General features: G+C 33.5%; 1 protein-coding gene across 1 annotated transcript in view; it reads left to right on the top strand.

Annotated features, from left to right (window-relative positions):
- The window catches only part of LOC110379294 (octopamine receptor 1), a 76,790-nt gene that overhangs the window by 54,025 nt on the left and 9,460 nt on the right, over positions 1-13,305 (top strand). Inside the window, exons 2-3 of the mRNA XM_049849237.2 lie at positions 597-1,035; positions 10,989-11,217. Coding sequence (XP_049705194.2) covers positions 636-1,035; positions 10,989-11,217 — 629 coding nt within the window. The 5' untranslated portion in view covers positions 597-635. The remainder of the gene's footprint in view (positions 1-596; positions 1,036-10,988; positions 11,218-13,305) is intronic.

The following is a 13,305-nucleotide window of genomic DNA, read 5'->3' as shown; positions in this document are numbered from 1 at the left end:
ACTTTATTTATCACAGTGTATAAATGTAATAAACTCTTTAAATGATTAATACGCTTGCGAAATTAGCTCTGATTGGACGAATAATTAAAGTGGGACTTCAAATAATTATGTACCTCTACTTAAGAATACATTTTCTTGAAACACTTAAAGTATTTTAATTAACTTTATATTGCTAGACTTAAATAGTAGACTGACAATCAAATATCTTTTAGTCTAATATTGAAACACCACATTTTTTAATAAGACGTAAGTAAGTCTGACGCCAGTCTAACCAAGGGGTATCGGGTTGTCCGGGTAACTGGGTTGAGGTGGTCAGATATGCAGTCGCTACTTGTAAAGCACTGGTACTAAGTTGAATCCGGTTAGACTAAAAGCCGACCCCAACATAGTTGGGAAAAAGGCTCTGAGGATGATGACACTTTTTAATAAGAGTTTTAAGTAGCAAAATTCTTGCCAAAAACTTAACCTTACTTAGTTTTTATACATATGTAGTGTGTTAAGTTTTTGTATTACAAATAAGTATGGAGAAACATTATTAAAATTTATTGAATAATTACTCTATGCTGGTTTTCACACCTAGTTGTCTCTTGTTACAGAAAATGCGAGACCAAAGAACGCAAAAAGAACGGGCGTAGATGATCTCCCCACCAGACATAGAACCAACAATATGGAACAGAACGGACACCACAGAACTAACAATAGAAAACGCCAAAGAAGAAAGATACAACCTAACGAACACTTTCTACAACGTCATTACAAGAATAGATGAGAAAGAAGAATGTAACACCACGGTCAATTCTTCTGTAGGGGCGACCTGTGGCGAACAAACGTATGACTGCTTCGAAATAAGTGTGGTTATTATTCTGTGTTTGCTTATAGTGGTGACTGTGATTGGTAATACGTTGATTATTTCTGCTGTTGTGACGACTAAACGGTTGAGGACGGTGACGAATTGTTTTGTGACGAGTTTGGCGGTCGCTGATTTGTTGGTGGGGATTTTTGTGATGCCGCCTGCTATTGCTGTGCATATAAGTGGTGAGTTTTAGTTTAATTTATATTGTGTTAGCTGAAGGTTTTCTCGAGTCCAGAAGAAACTACTTCTTGTAATCGAATAGGTAGGGGGTAAAAGTCCTCTATCCTAGTTTTAACCTCCCCACCAATTTTCAGCTAAATCGGTTCCGCTGTTCATGAGCTGTAAATCATGAAAATAACAGATTTTACTTTCTATAAACCTAGATTTGGCTTAGTTATATAGTTTTGTTATATAAAGCCGGGTATCCACTTAGGTTCGCCGTGGTTTGCGAACACTGCGTGCTCCGCGAACGTGAACGTGTACAGTGTACACACTTAGGCTGCAACATCAGTGAACAAACTGCGCTCCCCTTTGAGTTCGCGCAAAAAACCGCTTCCAGTGCGCTCCACCGTGCTCCGATCGTGCTCCAGTCGCGCTCCGCGATCACGACGTATCCATAATGTTTGGTTTGCGGAGCGGGCGCGTTCGCGAACCACGGCGAACCTAAGTGGATACCCGGCTTAATGTTCAGGAATACCAAAAAAAACTTTCGCTGAAGATAAATCTACTTATTTAATTTCTAACAAAAACTAAACAGAAATCTGTCTGTGAACTTAATAAACCACAAAAGAAGGAATATTTATGAAAACAAAACAACTGAAGAACTTTCCTTTTCTTTTCAAGATAAACAAAAAACGATAAGTTTTTATTTTCTTTAAAAAACTTCTGAAAAAATTAATCACAATGAAAAAAATTATAATATCAAACGCCTTCAGGATTTAGGAAGACTGAGATATAAAGGTGACAATTAGCATTTTAATCAAATTCAGGTCTATATAATAGTAAAATAAAATCTAGACAAAGACTCGATTAGAATACTATACAAATGCTATGAAAATTGCCTTAATTGATCCAATTTGCGTCTTATCCATAAAGAAGTAAGGTTCAAATTACATCAACATAGAATACATTTAATATGACGTGTGAAAAACCCGTGACGAAACCTTTTTAGGTCGTATTATTGAACACCCTTTAGCTTTTCACACCACAGCGAACAATTCTTTTGTTAGAATCTTAGCATAAAATGTTATAAAATAGGCACCGTTTTTCTGCTAAAGACATGATATGGCACAACCTTTATTTAATAGGAATATGTACATATAATAAATGCGAAAGTACCTAACTCTGTCTGTCTGTTTCGTTAGCACTATTTATTATAAAAATAAGACTTTAGCCTTTCTTAAGTTTTTGAATTAGCGTTAGGGAAGCATTTGAATGAGCTATGACACTTTTTACAATGCGAACCAATAGCTCCTGTGATATGCACGTTCCAGCGATTATACAAACTCTTCAGCTTCATAATACTTAACATAATTTATTAGTATTAATAATAATATGAGTGACATTACCAGTCATCAAGACCAATCCTGATTACAAGTTCCTTTTTGTAACTTCAACACTAAAATCATAGAAGAAAAAAAACAAAAGAACCTCTCTCTAACATATCAGGATATATTACGGAACTCTCACAAAAAAGTAAGGACAATATATCAGATTTATTACTTTCGCTCTTTTGACGGATAGATCTGTGGGTAGGCCAATAACCGTTCTTTTATCTTTTAGAGTACTTTTTGTCTTCGAAAAGGACCACTGATTTGTGTGACCCAAGGGTCGCGGAGTCTATACTTTAGAGTAGCCGCACACTGCAAACTTTAAGTCGGCCGATAGTTTGTTTGTGCTGATAAATCAGTATGAAGATGAATGGTAGTAAGTACGCACATTACAAAGATCAGGTATTTAGTCGGTATCAGACCGACGGAGAACTTTTATTAGAATTAAGATTTGTCGACGTTTATTTATTAAATTACAATTTACATTTTAATTAGATAGTCCTATTCTAGGAAAAAACTTAAAACTAAAAAGCTTTCTTCAATTTACTTTTCAAAAAAATGTTTGGCAACCATTGGGTCAACTATCGCCCGACTATTTAGTCTACAGAGTGTGGGTATCTAAGTGTCCAATAATTCTTTAAGAAAGTGCTGTAAAAGATAAGGAAATAATTTCAGAAATGTCGTAAAAGTTCAGGAAATAATCTTGCTGTGAGGAAATTGTTTGAAGCTTAAGGTGTATGTAACAATATTATGTGTAACGGCTTTCCTGGATTTGAATCATATATTCATGGTAAAGTTCATGAGGTTGAGCAATCCTGGGTAAGTTTTGCCAAACAAACAAAAGAACTATATCTAGAACATGACCATTTTGCTGAATTTTAGAATCATCTCTTGCCTTACGTTTTTCTAATGTTGGGGGATCGGATTCTGTTGTAACAAGATTTAGCTGATTATCACTGTTTTACATGGAGCGACTGTCTATCTGACCTCCTTTACCTAGACAACCTAGACTTTTTCGCTTCTCCGGCTATTTGTTGCCAACAAAAAAGTAAAAAAATATACATACAGGAATTTATTTATTTATTTATTGGACCTCCAACAAAGAATATACACATCACATTCTTAAAACTAAGACAGCTTAATCTAGCATGTGTATTCCTTTAATTACAGGAGGACACATCATGCATACAATTTTTTATAAGTACAAAATAATACTTTCATTTATTTATGAACATGCATAAAACAGTACAAAGATATTAGGTATATGATATAATAGTGAAGATTGTATTTATTTATACGTTAAATTATTCAAAATTAATATTAATCTATATTATTTAGCTTACTTAGATTTATTTTATATTTGATTGCTGAATTATTAAATATGTCAATCTCGTTTGCATGTTTCTTAGAATGAATTTTATTCAGTGCGCAAAATTTGTCAACTTATAGTTAAATAAGTTTTATAGTTACGTATATTTTTATTTAGTTGTGTTTTAGTACAAAAAAGATAGTTATTGATAACGAAAGATGTTTATTTTGTAACCGCTTTTTTGCACTGCTTAAAATTCATTCCTGTATATGCGTACGAAAAATAAATCTTAACCAACCAAAACAGAATTCCCATCTAATCCAATGATATCCTTGGTTGTAACGAAACGATCAAGTAAATGTGTTTGTCGATAAGACGTGATATTTGCTTACTGCCAACTCGATATGTTTCCTAAACGCTAAGAGTCACTTTTACCCTCTTAACTTAATGGTGGGTTTTTGAGATCTAATTTTGTTGCCAATGGTACTTACAGGTGTATCGAGTGAGGTAAATAATTAGGGGGAAGTCCTTATTTAATATTGAGGAAGTAACTCTGCCTGTCTGTATGTCCGGCTTTCAAGGCAAATCTATTTAACTGGTTGATATGACATTTTTGGTACATACATAGATAGCCTAGACCAAAGACTGTGGAACCATGACTATGGCTTTATACTCTATGGCCTAGAGCTTGAAAAAGGATATAGGCTGCTTTTAAAGTTAATGTGGGAGGTGGTTCCCTTGAAGCGCGAATGGAACCAGCTAGAACAAAAATATAATAAATGTACAGATTTTTAATGTAGAAGAACTTTAGTTTACCATATTTTTTGTGCATAATATAACATTCATTACTTGCATAAAATATCCAAATAATATTAATATTTCATCACTAAAATATATACATCTAGCAACTCCGATAAAATGTAATGAAAGTTACATAAAATACTAACCCCTTTTTCACAGTCGATTATGAAACGATAATGTGCCAAAACTAACATAAAGGTTTATCGCTAAACATTATTTGATAATTGAATAGTCAGTTTAAATTGTTATCCAATAACTTGATAGGTTCTAATAAAAGTTTAAAGCTAGAATAACCTACAAGTCTATACTTAGTTAGTAATAGGGTATTACATGCATTTTTGAAATATATCTTAAATAAATTCTTTAGTCTTAATATATCTCTAAAAATTAAAAATATTTTTTTTTCTCACGTTATGTACGAATATAAATTAATTGTTTTATCATAATTTCAAATTTCGCACGTATTTCGCGAAAACGCGGCACACAACGGACGCCATGATTGTTTTTTGGTCATGACGTCATTACGTTAGTAAAAAACTACAGCTGTCAGTAATACATATTTTGATATGTATTGAAAATTTTAACTGACACTTTTGTTTATTACCGTAATGACGTCATTAGCATGGCGGCGACATTTCGTAGTGTTCAAAGACAGATAAAAAAACCTAAAAACTTTAAACTGCAATAAAAAATATATTTATGTACCTTACGAAGTGAAACTAACATTTCCCGATTGCTTTTCCTCTAAACAATCATTGTAATACACTTTTAATTTTTTTCTCATCTAGACTAAAATACCCTATTCTGGGTAGGAGGTGAACTATCTAAAGTAAAATAAATAGCTATTTATTTGTTTATTAAAGTTTATTTTAAAAGAAAATAACTTTCTAATGGTGAAAAGTTTTTAAATAGTTGCTTGAAAATAAAATCAAGAAAAGGATTACAGAAAGAAACACAACCGTTTCTTTCTGACCGCTTTAAAAGAAAGAATAAAAAATTGGTGACACAACACAAGACATACATACACATAGAAAATATAAAAGTAACACAAGGTTTGCGCAATTACATTAGATTAGTTATAGTTATTATATTTGTATGGAAAAGTACATTATTACGTTTTATTACAAAGTAAATGAAATTCTTGAAAACGAAGCTTAAAATGTGGTAAATGAACAAGACAGCAGCCGTCGAGCAAATACAGCATAAAATTAATTAATGAAGCCGAACCAGTAATTACACGAACTCATCAAATTAAAATATAACGAATTGATTTGAAATCTCTATTATTTCATTATTTCTGTCTTTTAGCCGCACACTGGCGACTAAACAGTCGACCGACAGTAGCAAAAATGATCATCTCCCGAGCCTTTTCCCAACTATGTTGGGGTCGGCTTCCAGTCTAACCGGATGAGGTACCGACTGCCTATCTGACCTCCTCAACCCTGTTGCCCGGGCGACCCAATACCCCTTGGATAGACTGGTATCAGACTTACTGGCTTCTGACTACCCGTAAAGAATGCCAAGGATGTTCAATGACAGCCGGGACGTACAGTATAACGTGCCATCCGAAACAAAGCCATTGATGTCGAAGATTATACTTAGAAAGTACATACATAGAAAAGTTGCGTTGGTAATCGCCTCACCCGGAATCGAATACAAATTGTCGGCCGACTGTTTAGTCTTCAGTGTGCTGGTATTCTTAATGAAAGCTTGAATCTTTAATTATTCTCTTCCTTATGTATATTGACATTGTTCTCTCAAGGGAAAATAATTAATTTGTTTGTTTACATTTAATTTATTTAAGCTTGCTATATCGTGGTACGATTTGTCTTGTTTTTGGATTAATTTTGAAGTTAATTTGAATTTCAGGAGCTCACGCTATTGTCTTTTCTTAGGCTCAGTTGTTCCATCGACATCATCTTTCTGTCCATATCTCTATATACACGATAAATTGGCTGTCCCTGGCTGTCATTTAAACATCTTTGGCAGTCTTGCTAAGGAGTATCGGGTTACCCAGGTTGAGAGGATCAGATAGACAGTCGCTTGTAAAGCATTGGTATTCAGCTGCATCCGATTAGACTGGAAGCCGACCCCAACATAGTTGGAAAAAGGCTATTTGGACGGCTTTATAATGTTTTCATTATCCATCTTCTTTCTAGTATTCTTTTATAGTTGTAAATAATGACTAAGCTACTTAATCGCACTGGGCGTTTTTATGTTCTAGTGCTTAGCTGTAATTGTGTCCATTTGTAAGCACTTAACCTACAAAACTGTTCTTGTAAGTTTTCTTGGGGCTCGGTTTTGGCTAATTGCCGTTTCGTTTTGTAATGTTAATGGTAGGTACTGTTATTCTGAGGGCTAGGTTTACAGGCAAATGTTTTTATAGGTACTTATATTTTTTACTAGCTTTTGCCCGCAACTTCGTTCGCGTGGAATAGTGACTACCAGCAGATTTTTGATTTGACCAATAGATGGCGCTATATGTCCGGAATATATATATTTTTTTTGTCCTATGTCCTTTCTCAAGTTTCTAACTACGTCTGTACCAAATTTCACACAAATCGGTTCAGTAGTTTAGGCGTGAAGAAAAGACAGACAGACAGACAGACAGACAGACAGACATAGTTACTTTCGCATTTATAATATTAGTTTGGATTTAGAGATAAAGAAGTTCAAGGTTTTTTGTGTCTTTTGTCTTAAATGTAGGCGTGTAAGGTTTTGTGAGTTTTTTTTTCGTTATTTGCCGAATAGGTATGTACGGTAGACTGCACATCAGTGGTAACTGTCATGCACCTTAACTCAATAATAATAAGTACGATTGTCGTATAAAACTGTTACCACTGACCTGAAGTTGACTGTACTTGTAAATTATTCGTAAAGATTTATGAAGTTGACATTACCTATTTGTATCGGGTATAAAGCAAAATAATCATTATTGATTAGTAAGCAATGGTTTTTTAATCATTTGATGATAATGATGACCTTTGGGTGACAAATATAACAGAACTAAAGTATTATCATAAAATGTACCAATTTACACTAAAAACCTTCTTTATAAAAAAATCACAGTCACCCGAATTGTCATTAAATATTCCTCTGATCTTACCAATATTCACTTGTCTTGCCGAACTAACTTTATCGACATTTCGTACATTAACGTACCTCCGAAACCCGCATACATTTTATATAACCCTCAAATTATGGCCAATTTCAGCGTCCCGATACCTATTGAAAAAAGTTTTCCAAAGAAAAAGAAAGTATCCTAAGGTACTTTTCTTTACAACAAAATTCCCTAAAAGCCTATCGAAGAATTTGATTATTGTTGACCCACGAAAATAGGGTCTTTTTAACAAATGATTGATGGCTGATTTTTAGTATAAGTTATTATAATTGCTATTTTTTAGGGTTCCGCACGCGATGAAAAAAGGAACCCTATTTGTAACCTTTCGCTGTCCATCGTCACAACAATGTATCTCAAGAACCGCTAGACAGTTGAAATTTTCGCATTGATGTAGGTATTATTGTTGCCGCTATATCAAAAAACATACTACATGAAAATAAGTGTTTTAAGGTCCTCTCATACAAGTTATAATGATAAAAATTGTACGGTACCCTTCGTTCCCGAATCCAACTCATACTTAGCCAGTTTTTTTTCATAAAACGTTTCGTGTACCTTTTTGAGGGTTAACAGTAATCCAGTCGACATTTTTGTTAGTAAAATGAAATATTTTTGTTAAGCCTGAAATGCGTGGTTAATGGAATATAATAACGAGGCTTCATCAAATTGGATTTTATACGTTTTCATAATTATTTGATACTCAAATTAATGTTAACATTTCATTTTTACGTTAAAATTTTTCGTTAATAGAGGCAAAGTAAATAAATAGTTATTAGGTAATTGAACATGACGTGATGTGTAGGTATAATTAACGTCAATATTATATTTGGGCGTTTTTAAATTGATATGAAAAAAATATTACTAGGTGTTCCCGAAGTTTCCTCCACAGGAAAACTACCTCCCACAGCCGATCAAAAACTAGCCTATGTCCTTTCACAATGTCTAGACTATCTTTGTACCTAATTTAATTTAAATCAGTTCCCTAGTTCAGCATGAATGTCAAACATATAGAATTAAGTACTCGAATTATTGGTGAACATAGCTAACCATAAGTTCCGTTTTAATATCAGAAATCCTTAAAATATAACTGATAATATCCATAACAATCTCACAGTCTTATCATACTTACAAGAAATTCTTTATTTTTCATATGAAACCGAAAATCCCGACCCCAAAGTAAAAATTGAATTTGTCCACATCTAAAATCTCTTTGAAGAAACTGAAGCTTTTATTTTTACCTGATCGGTAACAAAAATGGGCCCTCTTGGGTACATTTTTTTCTATTAATCTTTTACTATGTAAAACTTTGTCCAACATATTGAAAAGGATTTTTATTTGATAGCAGGAATGTGGTGACTTTACGCTACGTAAAAGAAAAGTGTTTGTATTTTTGAGTAGTTGGTGACTTAGCTATGGTGAATAATTGATTATTATTTTTTGGGCGATCTAGTAAGTTTAGTATAATTGTTTATCGTGTGCTCAGTCTTTTCCCAAGTATGTTGGGGTAGTTTCCAGTCTAACCAGATACAGCTGAGTATCAGTGAATTACAAGAAGCGACTGCCTATCTGACCTCCTCAATCCAGTTACCTACGCTTGCCAAAGATGTTCGGATAACAGCCGGGATTAACCAATGTAACGTGCGTTCTGAAACACGGAAGAACTCGTCATGACAAGATGGTCACCCATCCAAAGACTGATCGCGGCAAGCATTACTTAACAATAAGATCCCACTATACCATAGCCACGACCTCCTCAACAAAGTTAAAACAAACTATTAGGTACTTACAATCCTTTCCTAAAAGCCTGTCACTCTTCACGTGCTCTTTAAAAATATGATTGAGCGCCCTCTTAACACAGAAAAAATACAAATAAAAAAACGAGCTAACCTAATGACCACTCGACAAAGAATTTCCCTCCAAAATCGAGCACATTGTTACTCGAAATGACACAAATATATTTCCACGTTAATGATACGTTCAAGCGTCCCGTTTTTTATGTAACGCAGTGTAACTTAATTTGATTGACACATACGAGTGTCGAGAATTGATGCAAATGTATTTTTTTATTATATTTTTATTGGAAGAGGTTCAAATAGGTTACATATAGAATATTTTTTTATGCACTTATGTGTAATCAGTTCGCGTATGTAGTATTTTTTTTTCATATATAGTAGCTTATGCAGTGAAACTTTGCCCATCCCGTTTATTTTTTTTTTGTTAACATTCGTTCTGATAACGGGAAAGGAGGGAAATAAACAAATCAAAAATCATGAAAATCGGTATAGCTGTTTTCAAGGTCATACCTATATTAAAATAGTATTACATTTACTTGTTTCAAACATAGTATAACGACATTTCAGTAGGTACTGTCTACTAATTTCAGTTTCGACCACGTACGGAGAGATCTTAACCTAACTTTTCAGCATTATAATAAAGTTCAGATTTCATGCACAGCTTTGAAGAAAATATCGTCACGTAAAACTATGTTAAAACACCCGAAGATATAAAATGAACATAGACTGTTTTCTTCTTACATAAGAATTTGTACATTTGAATATGTATTGTGTTGATAGGCATTACATTATATGTTTTATCTATAACGTAACATAACTGTAAAGGTAATTTTATTTTATTTTAAGACGTGTGTTCAACGTTAGATAAAATGGAAGGAGTGCGTTTAAAATGTTATTATGTTAGATAATGTTCTGTGAAGTATAATTTGGATTCCCAGCTTTCATATTTAGTCCAAATCAATTGAGAGATTTATACTTAGACTCTTTAATCTTTTCCACGGATTAAAGATATAAAGATAAGCAACATAAACAATAAAATTCTCATTTGTCCACAAAATACTGCATCGGAAAAAACAAAGAAAAGTGTATTTTGTTGTTACTTAGCGCATGATTAAAAAGCAAATTGTACGTGAATAATATTTTTTTATGAATGAGTTCAATTTTGATCCACAAGGATCAAGAAACAAATGTAACGATATTATTTCAAGAGCTAGTTACGAAATGTACCCATTGCATAATTTGGTTAAAATATCTACAATTCTACATTAAGATCATCTGTCTAGGCTTTCTCAATTATATTGGGGTTGGCATCCAGGCTAACTAGATATTGCTTAATATTAGTGTACCTATGTGAGCGAGCGTACATTTTAAACAAAGTCACTTCCTATTCGTGCAGCCCGTTACATCTTGGTTAGAGGGGTATCCATCTACCTTTGTACATCTAGTCGTAATTTTGTGCACTGTACCTAACAATGTTTTGATGTAACAATTGTAGGTGAACCATTAAATAAATAAATAAATAAATCTACATAATCAACCAACTAAATCCAACCATTGTTCACAGGTAAATGGGAGCTCGGTTGGATACTCTGCGACATCTGGATAAGTCTGGACATCCTCCTCTGCACTGCCTCCATCCTATCCTTATGTGCCATCAGTGTGGACCGCTACCTAGCTGTCACCAGGCCTCTTACGTATTCTAGAAGAAGAAGATCCAAGAAGCTGGCTTTGACCATGATATTCTTTGTCTGGATCGCCGCTGGAGCTATTACTTGTCCACCTATGTTTGGTTGGTAAGTAAAATTTTAACCGTCTTTCCACAAAAACTTTTAAACGTCAGTTTAAGGCTTGTCTAAAAAAATGTCAAATTATGACGTTGACATATGGTTCATTTTGCAGCCACAATTTTTTTAGACAAGTATAAAACAGACGTTAAAGTTTTTGTAGTAAGGCCATAAATGTTTTAACTAGTGTGATCTTTCATAAGAGCCTGCAAAGATCTGTTAGATATAAAAATATTTGACATACATACAATAACAGAATAAACGGCACCACTCTCAAACAGATTAATTACTTATTAATTGTTTACTTGACAATGTAAAATCACTTGATTATTCGATTTGTAGATTAGTCGTATAAAAATATCAAAAAACAAAAAACGTCTTCACGTATGTGGCTCAATTATTATCGTGAAGTGGATCCATCTATTGGCAGGACATTTCTCATTACAACCATTAAAGCTGTCAGCGTTTGAAAATCATTATTTTGACCTATCAACAGGTTACAACTGATAGATGAAAACCTCAAAATCTGGGCATAAACAAATAATATCAACAAAAACAATGCCTGTATTGTTATTTATGTAGGACATATTTGAATAATAAAACAGCTTATGATTGGATAGGAGTTACACCTCGTTAGACGCATTGATGCGTAAATAATATAATTTGTACGTTCATATATCATAGGTAACATACCTACATTATTTATATGTATGTGAATGGTACCATCTGTCGTATCCGTATTTCGGTGGGAAACCAGAAAATGGGTCATTTCTATGTCAAAATATGTATGTTTAATAGAAACATATTTACCAATGAATACCTATGTGTTTGTATGCTTTCACTGGAACCCGCGGGACCGATCTAGACATGATTATTGTATGCCAGTCAACTAAGAGGTCGAATATGATCATGTCAACTTGAGGCTACTTTTGATCCGAGTCCGAAAAAATATAAAGTAAATGTGAATTAAGTAAACCCGAAATTCGAAATATTTGTGAATCTTATTATTATTTGTGTTTCTTTTGCCAAAAGATCAATTTTAATACACAAATTATGTAAATATATGTATTTTCCTTTAAATGTTATTCGGTGTTCAGTCAGTATCTTTAAATTCACTTGATTATTTAAATTTCTGTTTGGTACATAATTTGATATTCCAATTTTGCTTCACAAAAATATAAATAAATGTTGTGAAAAATCCAATCAAAAATCCAAAAGTAGGTAGATTTTTCCCGAATACAGCACTAAATATTGGTAGATATAATAGTTGAAAGTGTGTCTGCTAGGGGTCCTAGATTTTGAAAATGGGAAAAGTTATTAAGTATTTGATGCCGGCTTGTTCTCCGTGGTTTCATTTCCCGCAATCGGGTATAGAGTAGCTTATGTTCATTATCGTGCTCTCTCTTTAGGTCAAATCAAATCAAATAATTTATTTCATTTAGGCATTTACAAGCTCTTGTATGAACGTCGAAAATTATAAATAAGGTTGATTCTAGTTATACTATTGTTCAGTACTTTTGACAAAAAGCGACAGACATAGTTATTTGGCTAATATTTTTACCTTCTTTTCATACCATCCTATCATAATGTTTCAAATAGATTCACCTCTCAACATTTCCTTGCTTCAACAGAACTAACATTACGTTATGCAAGTCTCCGAAAATTCGGAAACCCCTCGGAAATATCGCCAAGCTAGAATTGCACATTTCCGAGCGTAAATTGTCAAGCGTTTGTGACCTTATTCCTAGCACAGTTACTGTAGTCACAAATGGGAATAACAGAACTATAGTAATAGAATACTTGAGTTCATATGTGAGAATATATATGTATACTAGCGACCCGCCCCGGCTTCGCACGGGATAACAGTATTTCCCCACTATTTAATGTATGTTATTATACATATAAACCTTCCTCTTCAATCACTCTATCTATTGAAAAAACCGCATGGAAATCGGTTGTGTAGTTTTGAAGATTTAAGCGTACATAGGGACAGAAAAAGCGACTGTTTTATACTATGTAGTGATGATGAAGTACAGTTAAGCGTAAATACCCTTGCTTTTACCAAAATGTTATATGAGGTCGGTGCTGCATGATTTC

Source organism: Helicoverpa armigera, chromosome 21 (assembly GCF_030705265.1).
Source record: "Helicoverpa armigera isolate CAAS_96S chromosome 21, ASM3070526v1, whole genome shotgun sequence".
Lineage (NCBI taxonomy): Eukaryota > Metazoa > Arthropoda > Insecta > Lepidoptera > Noctuidae > Helicoverpa > Helicoverpa armigera.
The sequence above is the reverse complement of the archived record's forward strand: the minus strand, read 5'-3'. Positions and strand labels throughout refer to the sequence as shown.